The 16,189-nt window shown below is 40.4% G+C and overlaps 1 protein-coding gene across 2 annotated transcripts; it reads left to right on the top strand.

Moving 5' to 3' along the window:
• Positions 320 to 15,669, top strand: LOC106504145 (tripartite motif-containing protein 77-like). 2 transcript variants are annotated; one of them, XM_021062626.1, is made up of 8 exons: positions 320 to 807; positions 5,251 to 5,562; positions 7,929 to 8,343; positions 9,040 to 9,135; positions 10,683 to 10,913; positions 12,559 to 12,581; positions 13,289 to 13,386; positions 14,978 to 15,669. In XM_021062626.1, the coding sequence occupies exons 2-8, from the start codon at positions 5,552 to 5,554 to the stop codon at positions 15,469 to 15,471; spliced, it is 1,368 nt and encodes a 455-aa protein (XP_020918285.1). In that variant the 5' UTR covers positions 320 to 807; positions 5,251 to 5,551; the 3' UTR covers positions 15,472 to 15,669. The 2 variants fall into 2 exon arrangements, with proteins under 2 accessions (XP_020918285.1, XP_020918286.1); XM_021062627.1 differs by lacking the exon at positions 5,251 to 5,562.

The following is a 16,189-nucleotide window of genomic DNA, read 5'->3' as shown; positions in this document are numbered from 1 at the left end:
TCCCCCACTTCCCCCCACTTCCTTCTCCCCACCGCAGACCAGAGCTATAGCTGCAAGTCTGCAGTGTGTAGTCCCAGCCTTGTGCTTTCAGATAATATTTAAAAAACAGAATGAGGGAGTTCTCGTCCTGGCTCAGCAGTAACGAACCTGACTAGGATCCACGAGGAGGCAGGTTCCATCCCTGGCCTCGCTCAGTGGGTTAAGGATCCGGTGTTGCCCTGAGCTGGGGTGTAGGTCACATAGGCAGCTCAGATCCCGCGTTGCTTTGGCTACAGTGTAGGCCGGCAGCTGTAGCTCTGATTCAACCCAGAGCCTGGGAACTTCCATGTGCTGCAGGTGGGGCCCTAAAGAGCAGAACAAGACGAAACTTGTCCATCTTTGTACAACCTCAAAGTATCACCTTTTATGGACATGGGCTAAGTCAGAGATTCTCAAATTAGGGTCCAGGAACCAGCAGTAGCATTTCAGACTTTGTTAGATATGCAAACTCTGTGGCTCCATTCCAGACGTACTCAATCAAGAACCACTGTGGTTGAACCCAGCAATCTGTGTGCTAACGAGCCGGGCAGTGATTCTGATGAACCTCCCAGGCTAAATCAGTCTTTGATGATTAACATTGAATCTGTCTGGGATCCCTTCTTGGAAATAAAGCACCGCAGGGAAGGGCAGCTTCTTCCGACCTCTCGCATTCCCTCCCCTCCCTGAATGTGGACAGTCTGGGCAGAGATACCGAGAATCAGTTCCTGGTGCTGGGGGCAGACAAAGAGAGACAATGGAGGTACCTTGAGAAGATGCACCAACTGGAAGGTGAGACTAATGAGTTGTATGAAACAAGCTTGCTTCTGGTTACCATTTGTCTTTGCTTGTAGGCTTCTTATCTTTAATAAAGCCTTTAATCAAAGTTCCAGCCTCATCTTTGCCCCTGTGAAAATAGAAATGAGACCAGGACCAGGAGCCAACAAACATATGGAAAAACCCCACCTCTGGTCACCCTGATGGTAACAGGGATTCTCCAGAAAACCTTCCAAGAAGTAGATTTGGAGGGAAAACTGCCCTCTGCACTTGGAGACTCCCCTCCAGAACACCTTGGAAGCTTCTGAGTTTGCTTCTGTTAATGAAAGAGGCTTTATTATAGTTCATTCAAAGGTCTGTGGATGTGATAAGGCTTGCATTCATATTTTTGCTACTTGCAAAAAATTTATAAAATATAAAAATAACAAAAATAAACTAACCCATAATACATAAACAGACTTTGCGAATGATTTTGTTAATGCTTGTTAATATTTTTGGTGTTAAGTTTTTTTTTAATTTTGTGTTCCATTGGAGGAAATTTTATTAAGAAAATTGGCCAAAAAAAAATTTTTTTTACTGGGATCGACTAGTAGAGTTGCTTTTATATTTATTGAAAGGATTGGAAGAATAGAAAAAGATCCCCGTGGTGTGAAATCAGTTGCAGTGTTCATATCCTTCTTGGGAAAAATTCAGAACAAAGCTTCTCGGGATTGAATAATGTGTTAAAACATATTTCACGAAACACAGTAATCTCCGTATATTTTTGAAAAACTTCTGTATCTGAATGCGTGTGTACAAGCTTCGGGCACCTGTGCACATAAGAAGAGAGAAGAAAGTCAGATAGTCCTACCTTTCCAAAAGCCTTTGTAATCTTGGAGGGGATCTTGTCTCTGGAAAAAAAAAAGAAAAAAATTGCAAGAAAAAAGAGGCCATGTTTTTCAAGGATGAATGAAATTGGGAATTTTTTTCTGCATTTTTTTCTTTTATTGTGAGAAGCTGGCTTCAGATAAATGAAAGATTAAGCAGAGGTGAATATTGAAGAAAGATTCCATGTAATGGCTTTGAAAGGTATAGCAAAAATGATTCTTTTTATTGTTATCTTTCACTAAGTTGGTTTGTACAAAAGATGAAATTCATTCGTTTTGTTCTTGTTGTTATTTCTTCCCCATTTCTGAAAGTTTATTGCTTACTTCCAAGGAACAGAGGGGAGAAGAGCCCCACTTAGAACCTCTGATACCAGGAGGCTGCTTAAATGTCTTTTTTCAAGTATTACCCAGGATGAGGCTTAGAATATTGTATTTATGCAGTAGTGGCCAAATCTCTGAGAGAATGAGGAATGGGGAGAAGCTCTAAGAAGCTCTGCTCTGTGTAATAGTGGGGTGCTGGTTCTCTGAGCTAGAATGTGAACTAAGATCCAGTACTGCCTGATCTAAGGGAGCTGTATTCACAATTTGACAGGCTAGGGAGCCATGGAACAAAGGGGAAGCTGAGTTCTGGCTGTGGGCTGAGTCAAGTCTTTGGGGGAAGAGAGGATCCCAGGACACAGGAGCTCACTGCTTCATACTTTGCTAGGGTCCTCACACACCTTCAGTAAGTCCCCCATCTCTTTGTGAACCTGAAGAGGACCTGATGTCACCTACCTCTAAGGGCAGGATCAGAAGGTTCAAGTGCATAGTCAAGGGATTCATTTTGGGGGTATGGGAGCATGCAAAAGCATTTTGCCCCTACCCTCCAAATTGAAAACTAAACAAAGGTCCAACTAACTAAAGCCCAACTCCTGAATTCCTTAGCTGAGACGTCTAGCCATTTCCTACTCTGTCTTTTTTTTTTCTTTTTTTAAAATATGTCTTTTCTTTTTCTCTTCTTTTCTCGGCCACACCTTTTCAGCCACACCTGTGGCATGCAAAAGTTCTGGGTCCAGGGATTGAACCCTCACCACAGCAATGATGACACTGGGTCCTTAACCCTCTGTGCCACCAGGGAACTCCCCCTACTGTGTCTTTTGAACCAGACTGAAGACCTTCAGATACTTGAGATCTGTTATTACCGTGGGTCAGGACATGAGTGAGGGGATGGGACTTAGAGTCCTGAGTATGAGAAAGAGATGGAATCCCCAACCTGTGTTATATATAAATGTGTCTGCTTTCCTGCTATTCTTGCATTATAAATTTTTAAATTTTGAAAAGTTTTTAATTACTCTTCCAGACTCTTTCACCAATTACTGTCTCAAATTTGGGTTTTCTCTCTATCTCTTGCCCTGTTTTTATTAACTTCTTAAGTCTCTCTTTCTTCCAATTCCTGTATTTTTGCCTTTTTCATGTGTGAGCTCCTTCTCTCTTTTGCTGCCATTTTGTTCATGTACTTAATAATAATAATAAAATGCTTCAGCAAGGCACTGATCCAATTACCCCAACTTTGAAATAGATAGTTTTGCAAGTGGAGGCATGCATGCATCTTAAGTTGACCAGACTAATGAGAAATGAGAATCAAACTCAGCAGTTTAGCTTCAGGGCCTATACTCTTGACCACAAAGCCATGATACTCTTCACTGTCTTTTTCTTTTTCCTTTTTTTTTTTTATTTTGACATTTATAGTGATTTTTATTTTTTCCATTATAGCTGGTTTATAGTGTTCCGTCAGTTCTCTACTGTACAGCAAGGTGACCCAGTTACACATACATGTATACATTCTTTTTTAATATTACCATGTTCCATCATAGGGAGTGGGATGGATTGGGAATTTGACGTTAATGGATGCAAAATCCATTGTCTCTTCACTTTGGATGTTAATTAAGAGCAGGAGATTCATGCCAGTGCCTTGGAATGGGATTTTCCACCACTGAGAATTTTGAAATGCATAGGAAGTTTTGCCTGTTGTCTCTTTTATCAGTATCTCATATTCTCTACAATTTGGCTGATAGTCCCCAAGGATTATTTTTTATTGGACTCATTGGTGCATTCAGTGAGTGTAGGGGTAGTTTACTTTGGGCCAGGCACTCTTTAAACCTCTTTCTCTCTACATCTGCCCACAGGGTCCCTGTAAGCCTATTTTGCAAATTTCTCTACAGCTGCATCTCTTATTTTGCACTGCTTTCTCTAAATTCCTCTCTACTCCTGATGTTTCTTGTGTTCTACCCTTATCTCTGATCCTGTACCTAGACTTTATTTTCTTCTTTCGCTCTTCTTATTATATAACCACAAATACTACCTGTCCTGTTAGACATATGACCTCCTCACACATTCATGGGATCAGTCAGGACAGGAGAACCTTCATATCAGCTTCTTGAAATGAAGTCCCATCATAGAAATATGACTGAGCATTCTGAGAAACTGGACCTTTTGCCACCTCCTCCCTTAGGATCTTACAAATTTACTGCTGGGTCTCAGGTAAGAACAAGCAGCCCCCATTTCTCATTCTGGGATATTTAGATGATCAACCCATCTTATGCTGTGAAGGTGAAGAGCAAGAGCAGAGCCCTGGTATGTGGGTAGAGACATTCCAGACCTCTGTACTGAAATCTGGACCAGAGAGAAGACTGAAGAAGAAGGAAACGGATTTCAGAGTGATTTTATCAGACATCACGTCTCAATGGGGCCAGAGTAGAGATGCATAGAGGAACAGTCATAAGCTGGTAACAAGGACAGGCTCTATTCCTTCACAGCATAATGCTAATACAGACATTAGATTTTAGCAAAGAGATGCCATGTCCTTGAGCCAGCATCAAAAAACTTCCCCAATCCAGAAGAGCGGGAGGTAATAGGAACTAGCCTGACTGTCCCTTCAGAATAAGAGAAGCACAGGGGCTATGAGAATAGAACAGCCTCTGTCTGAGGTTGGAGCCAAGGTTTATATCTCCTCAGGCCACGCTGGCTGCTAAAGTCCAGTGGATGACTCAGCTATGGGTTTTTGAACATCTGGTTATTAAAGGCAGGGTGTGGTCACCCTCAGAATTATGTGGGCAGCAATCCACAAGGGCTGTATTAATGGGGTTTTTCAGTGAAATATGGAGACATTAGAAGGGACTTCCTGCCAAGGAGAGGTTCTTCACTCCACTGCCCTGGAACTACCAAGTCTGCTCCAGAGGCTCAATAAGGAAATGATCCTCACTCCCATCCCTCTCACTCCCGTATTGTGCGTGTCTGTGTCAACACTGTTTTACTACGTTGTTTACAGAGTCCAGTTGACACCAAATCCTTGAAGGACCCCTCCAAAAGAGAAAAATACTTACTGTGCCAATTTTTCAGAAAATTAAAGAGGCATTTAATAGACATCTGGAACTTGAAATGTGGATCTATAAGAGGCTCACCGAATCCACTATACCCGGGGCCCCCCGTCTCTGGATCCAGATCCCTGAGGTCAACTTATTAGGAAGAACAGATGTAGCAGGTTTTATTCCTCCCCCTCCCCACCCCCAAAAAGATTCAACAATGCATCCAATCCCTCCTTCTCTTCCTACAGGTTAATATCAATACTGCTCCTCACTGAGAGTGCTCCATCCCTTTGAATCTGGGTAGGGTTGTGACCATAACAGAAGAATATTCTGTATTGCCCAAAACTACCACCTGACGATATTGGGATGCTTGCTCTAGGAAACTTAATCACCATGCTGTGAGGAAGCCCAAGCAGCCACACGAAGAGGCCATATGAAGACACTTTAGACCACAACCTCAGCTGAAGAAACCTAGACTTTGTGTCACCTGCCAGACTTGTGACAGGAGAAATCTTTCATGTTTCCAGTATATACTCAGTTGCCGTGAGAATGACCACAAGGTGAGTCTACAGACCCTACAGATTCACTGTACTCTGGATTTTGGCCAGAACTGCATTTCTTACCTGATTCTCCTTTGTTCCTAGTCTAACACGAGGCGATGATTATGCTTCAGGTCTCCATGTACCAATTAAAACTCACACCCTGGAGTTCCCATCATGGCTCAGTGGTTAACAAATCCGACTAGAAACCATGAGTTTGTGGGTTCGATCCCTGGCCTCAATCAGTGGGTTAAGGATCCGGTGTTCCTGTGAGCTGTGGTGTAAGTTGCAGACACAGGTTGGACCCTGTGTTGCTATGGCTCTGGCGTAGGCCTGCAGCTATAGCTCTGATTCGATCTCTAGCCTGGGAACCTCCATATGCCGTGGGAGCGGCCATAGAAAAGGCAAAAAGACCAAAAAAATAAGTAAATAAAAAATTTTTAAATACAAGTTTTTCATTACAGACATGTGGGAATAAAATCAACTTTTATATATTGACTTTTTGTTCTCTGATCTTGCTAAAGTTACTACTTCCAAGTTTTGGTTTTTTTTTTTTAATAGATTCCTTGGGATTTTCCACACTCAGTTGTACCATCAATGAGTCCATATATTTTTACTTTATTTCTTCACAAACGTTTGAAAATTTCTTTGTCTTACCTTATTGCACTAGCTAGCACTTCCAGTGTAATATTAATTAGGAGTGGTGAGGCTGAGAGAGAACATCTTAACTTATTTTATTAAATGAAAAAAATTTTCTCTCTGTTAAGAATGATGTCACCTTTAGATTTTCCATAGAAACACTTGATTGGGTTAAGTAAGTTTCCCTCCATTCCTAGATTGCTGAGAAATTTTATCATGAATGAATGTTGAATTTTGCTAAATATTTCTGCATTATTAATATTGCAATATGATTTTCTTTTGTAAGTTAATACTGGTCATTTACATTGATTATATTTCAAATGTTGAAGCAGTGTCACATTTCTTGGATAAACAAACTTTGTCATAATATATTATCTTTTTATTTATTTCTAAATTTATTGCTAATATTTTGTTGAGGATTTTTCCCCCTATGTTCAAGAAGGATGGATAATGTAGTTTTGTTGTAATGTTTTTGTCTGATTTTCGATTCAATTATTTTCTGTGTTTGTCTGTTCTCTTTTCATCTTCATTGATTTCTTATGTAACTTTTATTATTTATTTATTATTCTTTTTAACTTGATGTTCTCTGAGCTTTCTGGATCTGTTGTTTGGCTACAAATTAATTTGGTGAACTTCTCCTTAGCATCATAAAATATATATTTATTCCTTTCTCTCCTTCTTCCCCTTCTGGCATTCTCATTGCAAATATTATTATTTTTAAAGTTGTCCCATGGTTCTTGGATATTTTGTTCTTTTTCCCCATTTTTTCCTTTAAAAGTTTGAAATTTTGAAAATTTCTATGAAGACATTCTTAAAATCAAAATTTGCTCAGGTATGTCTAGATTACTAAGGAGCATATTAAAACCATTCTACATTTCTGTTACACTGTTTTTATCTCTACAATTTAAAAAAGATACTTTCTTAGAATTTTCATCTCTATCTTTTTTAAGAAGAATGCTCTGGCATTTTTCAAAATGGTTGTTTCCCCCCACCCCACCCACCCCCAAAGCAGGATGGAGTTTTCTCAACAGTTACTTTGAATATCTGGTAGAGTTCCTGGAGGTAAAATACAAATTGTAGGGCCCCTTCTGTTATTGGATTCTCTTGGATTTTTTTTTTTAACTCTGACTTATCTAGAAGTAGCTAACTATTGTTCAGTGTCATCCAGAACCCTTTGTTTTTTCTTTCATATTTTTGGTATCCTTAGAATATTGGCTTTTCTCCTTAAGCTAGTTCATGTTGTGAGCACACAATGGCTCTGCAGATGGGTATTGTATCCAAAAAATGTCCAGAAGCAGAAAAAGCAGTTTTTTCTTCAATGCATCTCTTTTCAAGCAAGAAAACTATAGTATTGTCCCAGGAGTCTTAATTTATTTCATTGGCCAGAATTGGGGCAAATACCTTGTGCTAACCAATCTGAGAGAGAAAAAATGGAAAGATTGTGATGGTTTTAGACAAAATATAACCCATTGCCAATGAATGAGCCAAGAACCTCTGATTCTTTTATCTTTGTGAAAGAGAAAACACATGTGAAAAATAGTGAATTTCCAATATGGAACTGATGGAATGTTGGAAATGATGGAAAATAATAACACTTTTTATTAGTCTGTAGGGCTCTTTTTGTGCCTCCCCATCCTATTCAAAACATGACCTCTCCTGCTATAGTACATATGTGTATGAGTGAGAGAAGACTTAAACTCAACTCACATGCCCAGGGTAAAGAATGTCTTTTCCTTTTATTTTCTCAGAAACATGAAATCTACGTCTGTGCAGTGTTTTCCCAGTGAGTTCATCTGTTCCATCTGCCAGGACTGTTTCACAGACCCTGTCACCATTAGCTGTGGGCACCGCTTTTGTACTCCCTGTCTCTGTCTCATGTGGGAAGATGCCCACACACCTACTTGCTGCCCTGTGTGCAAGGCAATATCTCCAACAATGGACTTCAAGAGCACTATTTTGGCTAAGGAACATATTCTTCCTACCAGAAAATCAGTTGTCTGCCAATTACCTAGCTCTGCCAAGTGGATGTGTCGGAAACACCAAGTGATAAAGAACTACTTCTGTCAAACCAACAAGAGCCTGCTGTGTTTATGCTGCTCTCATTCCCCAGAACATGCCACTCATGTACACTATCCAATACAGCAGGCTGCAGAGCACTGCAGGGTAAGTGATATCTCTGAATGCACTTTCAAATGGGGAGGACCCTGTACTGGACAGACAAGGAGGAAAATACATTGAGGATAATGATGATTTTATGCAATACACAAATAGAATTTCTGAACACATGTGGAAGGTACTATTCTAAAATCTAGGGATAAACGGTGAAGATCCTAGACCACATCCTTGCTCTCCTGAGGTTGAAATTCTGCTGGGCTGAAAGAGAGGAATGATGATAAAGTGAATGAGGATTGGGGTGCTGGTATTTCGGTGTAAGTAACATGGTGATAAGTGTCTAGTTTCAAGAACAGGTATTGGCTACTACAATCATGATTACAACGATCTTGTTCTAACAATAGCAGATTTAGAAACACTGGCCAGTGATTTCTAATAATACCATAGACCCACTGTGGGTTCCTATTTCAAAATTAAACATGAAGTAAGATTCACTTCTGAAAATGGACCAGGTTACCATAATATCAGGGCTAGATTCCTCAGATAATAGATTACATTTTCCAAATTCAGGAACTCTATTTTTGGTTGATCTCTCAGATTTGACTGTTAGTTTTCCCAAGGAAAATCACTGACATCCTTGTTCTCTTTTATTGTTTGTCCCATATCCCTTCCCTTATATCTTCTTTTGAGTATCTGAAATGTACTACATTTGCTTTTCTAGTGCTCCAAATTATAGTTCTTTTGCAGGAGAACCTTCTGATTCATATGAAGTCTATTTGGAAAAAGAAACAGGAAAATCAGAGAAATATAAAAAAAGTGACCAGCATATTCAGAGTATGGGAGGTAAGCCGTAGACCCTGTATCCCTGGGAACCAGCTTGGGACAAATATCCTGGTAACTTACAGTGGAAGAACTTGAGTTGAACCACCGTGTCCCCTGAGAGAGTGATCAGAGAGAGCTACATGTGGGAAAACATGACCTTCAATGTAGGATTTCATATCAGATGAACCCAATACGTGACTAAAAGATTTTTCCTGATTTTCTTGATAAAACAATATTTATCACTAATAATTCAGCAGGGAAGAGAAAATGCAGTATCACAAAAGAGAAAGCAATGGTCACTGAGATGGAGGTTCAAATAGAGTTCTGTAGGAGCCTAGTAAATTTTGAATGTGAAGAAAATCTTCTCAAACAAGTGAAAACCATTCCGATGCTAATGTACTAGTAGAATCTATAAGTCCATGGGTATTCATGGCACAGAGACCTAAGGAACAAGAAAGATGGAAGTGAGACAAATCATGGAATTGTCTGGGGCCAGCAAGTAGCTCCTACTGATTAGTACCTAGGGTAAAAGGCAGGCTAGAAATGTAATTAGGGCCATTGCAAGATTGTGAGTGCCCAGCCAAGGATTTGGGGTTGTGTCATTCATTGATTCATATATGTGAACTGAGAACCTGAAATTGAAGAAGGAAGCTCTAATTTTAGTTTTGAAGAACACAATCACTTCTAAAGACGACCTATCAACTGGCCATATTAGAGAATACTATTTCATTAAGCAGAAATCTATATATAGTGCTGTGAGAATACCAAAGGGTGATAATAAAATTATCTCGATCATTTAGGATGATTTCCTAATGAACCATTCATCCAAAGGTGGGCGCATGGTGTGTTCCTCACTGTTGTAGGCCAACAAAGAGATAGATGGACAGGAACACCCGCTGACCTCCACAGGTTATAATCTAGCAAGAGAAGTCATACAGCAAATAAAAGAGTACCATTTATAATACATCATATCTGTGAAGTGTGAGGGAGACAATTAAATCAGGGGTGTATATAAGTCACACAGGTTAAGGGAATGTATGCTGTCAGGGAAGCCCCATCTGAAGGTGACATTGGGTAGAGATCTACAGGAGCAAAGAGAGTGAAGCAGCAGCTCTCTGAGAACACATTCTTCTGGAACAGAGAAAACAGTTTGGGTGCCCCCTCCCAATTCAAATGTTGAAATTCTCATCCCCCAAAGTGAGGGTGTTAGGAGGTGGGGCTTTCGGGAGGTGATTAGGTCATGAGGGCAGAGCCCTTATGAATGGGATTAGTATCCTTATACAAGAAGCCCTGGAGAGGTCCCTTGCCTTTTCTGCCATGTGAGAACACTCAAAAAGATGGCCTTCTAGCAAGTGGCTCTCACCAGACACCCAGTCTGCCGGCGCTGATCTTGGATTTCCCACCTTAAAGAACTGGGGAGAAATAAATGTCTGCTGTTCTCGTGCTTTTGCAATAGCAGCCCAAGTGAATTAAGACAAGTCTGTGATCCAGAACACATAGACAGTAAAAGATAAGGGAAGGCTAACACCATCCAGATACATGATCTGATTCATCCAATGTCCCTGCAGGGTTTTGTAAATCACCGGATGATGATGATAAGGGCAGAATACCCGAAAGTATGTCAATATCTCCAGGAAGAAAAGCGAAGACATTTAGAGATCTTGGCAACTGAAGGCAAGATTGTTTTTCGGCGACTCAGGGGGAATGTAACCAGAATGATTCACATGGGGAAACTCCTGAGAAGAATATATGGGGAGCTGAAGGAAATGTGCCTTAAAGCAGATGTGGAGATGCTCCAGGTAAGGACGAAGGAAGGAGTAGGGTGCTGAATACCAGGCTGCTTGAAAAGTATTTATATCCAGTGAAGTTATATCCTCTTTGGTCTCCATTGTTTTTCTGGTTCCAAGGTCCAGGTTCTGACTCTTCTGACTCTCTGACCGTAGGTTTTGCTCCTCCAGTATAATATGGAGACCAAACATCACTTTTGCCTTATGTGGAAGAAAGATGACCATGTGGAAAGGTTCAAGTAACAGATTCAGGAAAAAAAAAAAAACAAAAAACAAAAAAAAACCTTCCTGGAGTTCCCGTCGTGGCGCAGTGGTTAACGAATCCGACTAGGAACCATGAGGTTGTGGGTTCGGTCCCTGCCCTTGCTCAGTGGGTTAACGATCCGGCGTTGCCATGAGCTGTGGTGTAGGTTGCAGACACAGCTCCGATCCCACGTTGCTGTGGCTCTGGCGTAGGCCGGTGGCTACAGCTCCGATTCAACCCCTAGCCTGGGAACCTCCATATGCCGCGGGAGCGGCCCAAGAAATAGCAACAATAACAACAACAACAACAACAAAACAACAACAAAAAAGACAAAAGACAAAAAAAAAAAACCTTCCTGCTAAATTCTTATACTATACAGTCAGCCGTTTATATCTCTACAGGTTTCACATCCAGGGATTTAACCAATCGCTGCTGGAAAATATATATTTTTTAAAATCCAGAAATTTCCAGAAAGCAAAACTTGAATTTTCCAATGCCAACAACTCTTTACATAGCATTTACCTTATATTAAATATTATAAGTAATTTAGAGATGCTTAAAATATATAGGAAAATGTATGTATGGTGTGCGGAAATACTGGACCATTTTTTTTTAGCCATTCCCATGGCATGTGAAAATTCCTGTGCCATAGCAGTGACCCAGGCCACAGCAGTGACAATGCCAGATCCTTAACCCACTGAGCTACCAGGGAATTCCTTACTATACCACTTTATATAAGGGATTTGAGCATCTGCAGAGTTTGGTATCGGAATGAATTTCCCTCATACACTAAGGAACTACTGGGTCTACAGTTTTTGACCAACTGCAGGAGAGCAGCGTGGGAACAGGTACTTTAACTTTGTATCTGCACTTAGTAACAGGTGTAAATGTGAGATGTATGCTTTCTTTTTATTTTGAACTTCTAAATTTGGAGTCCGTGAATTCTGCTGTAGGTTACAACAAATCACAGCCATTTGTGCACCCTAAGAACATCTCCTATCTTTAAATTTTATCGTGATTATGATTTTATCAACTGTATGTAAATGTGAGACTGGGTTTCATCTTTATAAGGATAAAGGAAATGACAAATTATTTTTTCCCAATGACAAAAACTGGAGATGGTGAATTTCTTAGTATAATCTCATGTCCTCAAACTAGACTACACAGGAGGGCCATGAAGTTCCTGCTGTGGCTCAGCAGGTTAAGAACCTGACATAGTGTACATGAGGGTGCAGGTTTGATCCCTGGCCTAACTCAGTGGGTTGAGGTGTTGCCTCGAGTTATGGTGTAGGCCCCAGCTGCAGCTCCAATTTGATCCTTAGCCTGGGTGCAGCCATGAAAAGAAAGAAAAAAAGTTAAACAGGAGAGCCACCTTGTGCTGAAAACTAAGCCTTCCTCTCTTTGTCTTTATAGGATGTAGGAGACATAGTGAAAAGGTAAGATTGCTCCTCTATTCAAATCACAGTAATTGTGACAGTGAACAAGCTATTTCTGTTGAGATGGACCCTCCCTTTTTAATGAGAAATTTCTTTCTGTATTTATTCCTTTCTTCTCTGAAAGGCTTCAATACAAAAAAACAATTTATATTGTCTATCCTTAGGTGACAGTAGGGTTGAGTGGAGTGTAGTTTCAATTGTAAGGCTTAATGTAGAAGCTGCAAACGAGACAACTATTTTTCCTGCCTTTAATTTCCATATCCTAATGACTTGAGGATTTTTCATTGTCTCCTATGGGAAAGGCAGATAAGCTCAGAGAAGCGGCAGGTAGAAGGATGCTGAGAAGTGATGTAGAATCCTCATGCAAGAACATACTATAGTGCCAATGCTCCATACTTATCAGACGGCAAGTTCCAACATTTTGGCACATATTAGATTTTAGGAATTAAACGAGAATTGCTGTGTGGATCCCCTAGGGAAGCTGGAAGGGAGGAAACAGACACAATTATGATTGAAGTGACCTATCCTGCTAGGATTAATGTGCTAAGGGCAGGGAAGCAGGTTATAAAATCTAACAGCCACTGTAGCATTGCTCCGTTTGTGGAGTTAAGTTCATAACCCTTTAAACCTAATTATGAGAATTCTGATGAAGCATCATCAGTGGACTGCTAATGGGTCTTTTAGTGAGTGGGTCTTTTTCTTTACAGGAGTCAGTTAATGCAGCAGCACGTGCCCCAACCTATGGACCCACAGCTCAGTACTTGGAGCATCCCCGGGATGCTGGAAAGACTTAACAACTTCCAAGGTGAGAGGTAGCACTCTGTGTGAAGGCAGTCATTTTTCCTACATGAATGGACAAATGCTGATGATCTCTAGTCATTGCTCTATTGTTCTTTTCAGAAAACAGGGAAGCAAGTTAATGTGCAAACCTTCATAATTAACTTTATAATTTATTGTTGATCATCTGTCAGAAAAACCTAATGAAAGCCTATCAAAAACAATCAAACAAATACAACAAGCAGGGAGTTCTCTCGTGGTGCAGTGGTTTAAGGATCCAGTGTTCTCCCAGCAGCAACCAAAGCCAGGGTTTGACCTCTGGCTGGGGAACTTCTAAAAGGCATGAGCCCAGCCCCCCGAAATTATGACAAGTGGTTTCTTATATAATTACTTTCAGTAAGTTAAAATTAAAGAAGAAAACTGCAACAGTCTGGCTTATAAAACTGCATATTCATTCAGTGTATTTCAATTTGCAGTTCGTTGTTCACTGTGGTTATACACAGATGACCACATTCTTAGACTCATCTTAACGGTTTCCTGAATATTGAATGTAATGATTATATTTGAAAAATTGCAAGATTTTTTAAAAAACTTAAAAGTATGTTTATATACAAGTCTAACCACAAAACAAACTGAATCCATGATTTGCTGTGTAGAGTGTAAGTTAAAGCAAATGAAACTTGAGAGTGAGCCTGGTGCATAAAGAAGCCAGGCCTTACATAGGATAAATTGGATTCTAATTCAGTGGTGGCTCCAGTAGAATTCTGAGAGAGAGAGAAATCACTTTTTAAGAAATGTACATAGGAGTTCCCTGGTGGCCTAGTGGATAAGGACCTGGCATTGTCATTGCTGTGGCTTAGGTCACTGCCATGACATGGGTTCAATTCCTGGCCTGGGAACTTCTGCATGCCGTGGGCACAGCCCAAAAAAAAAAAAAAAAAAAGGCACTTGCGGATTTTTCATTCATTTTACTTTTGCTATTTAAATGTTAAGTCCTCATTATCTTGGGCAATGTGATCACTATTTAAGACTAAATATAACAATATCATATTTGAAATATAATGTATAGTATATTTATTACTGTTATATTTTTTGTGACAATTAACAAGAGGATTTCAGTGGATCAAGGACCACTTTGCTATTTTGTTGACATCTATGCGCAAGCTCCCAAATTTTCAATGCATTAGTGAAAATAAGCCAGAACCTAACATCCTACATCTTTTATGTAGTCTCAAAGTTTCCCCTCATCTAGTTGTAGGATTAGAGATTTTTCTAGCTCTTTAGATAGAGAAGAGGCCCTTTCTGTTCTTTCTCTGTATTTCCAGTAACATACTCTGTATAGTCACCTGTGATGAAAGAGTATTCTGGAGTTAGCTAGTACCGATTCACTCATGAGAGCTAATTGTTTTAAATTCCAGAATTTTGTGAGCAATTACTAAATGGCTGGCACCTAGAAAGTGGTCCCGGTGGGGTGGCCTGTTCCCAGCAAATAAAACAAACCAGTTTTGTTTTGTTTCAGAGATGAGGTTGTTACACATTCCAGAGCAGCGCTACCCTTGTCTGCCCCTTAGAACTTTTAAACTCTGTTGGATGACTTTGCTGTTTTCTTTTTACTGAAGTGGATGTTACTTTGGATGATAAAATACAAAACTGTCACGTGGCTCTGATTGAAGACATGAGACGTTTGCGATGCCGGCCTGACCATGGAGACACGCCCCGGAACCCAGCAAGTTCAGAGTATACGCCTTCCTGGGGCGCTCAGACCTTCACCTCTGGCAAACATTACTGGGAGGTGGATGTGGGAGTCTCTTGTAATTGGATTATAGGTCTTTGCAAGGAATCCTGGACCAGTAGGAATGATATGCTGCTTAACTCAGAGGATATTTTTCTCCTTCTCTGTGTCAAAGTGGATGACAATTTCCATCTCTTTTCTACGTCTCCGCTGCTACCCTACTATATTCAAAGACCCCAGGGCTGGATAGGGGTGTTTCTAGATTATGAATGTGGCATAATAAGCTTTATTAATGTTGCCAAAAGTTCCCTCATTTGTAATTTCCTCTCGTGCTCTTTCTCTTTCCCTCTCAGACCTTTCATTTGGCGTGGACCCAAATGATCAGGACCAGGTCACATACTTGACCAGGGTCACGGAAATTCTAATAACTGAGGAGGCTTTTATCCTGGTGACTTCTAGACTAGGGAAAATGAGTTATACCTCACTGTGTTTAACGTCATTTTACCTCCAGGGGATATAAAGGTTGCATTATTTTTTAAAGTAGTGATAATGTTAACGATGTACATTTGTCACTTGTATTTTATTTAAATAAAAGTAACCTCTTATTTTATTGGGTGGGATATATGTACTTTTCATTTGCTCTGTGAACTTGCTAGAGACAAAAAGAATATAAGGGTGTGGAAATGCAGCCAAGATCATGAACACCATGTTAGAGGATTAGCTTCCCAGAGAGTCCTTGTCAAAACTCAAGGGCAGTATAGAATTCTCTTCTTCCTTCACTCTTCTGGTGAAATCCTATTCCTCCCCTAGTCCTCGGTTTACCAAACTTTATGATGTCAATTGTTACTACTTATTTATTTTGCTTTTTAGGGCCACACTCACGGCATATGGAGGCTCCCAGGCTAGGGGTCAAATTGGAGCTACAGCTGCCAGCCTACGCCACAGCCACAGCAACGTAGGATCTGAGCTGCATCTGCAACATACACCACAGCTCACAGCAATGCTGGATCCTTAACCCACTGAGCCAGGCCAGGGATCAAACCCGCAACCTCATGGTTCCTAGCCAGATTCGTTTCCACTGTGCCACAGTGGGGACTCC

Source organism: Sus scrofa, chromosome 9, assembly GCF_000003025.6.
Source record: "Sus scrofa isolate TJ Tabasco breed Duroc chromosome 9, Sscrofa11.1, whole genome shotgun sequence".
Taxonomy (NCBI): domain Eukaryota; kingdom Metazoa; phylum Chordata; class Mammalia; order Artiodactyla; family Suidae; genus Sus; species Sus scrofa.
This window is presented reverse-complemented; position numbering and strand designations above follow the sequence as displayed.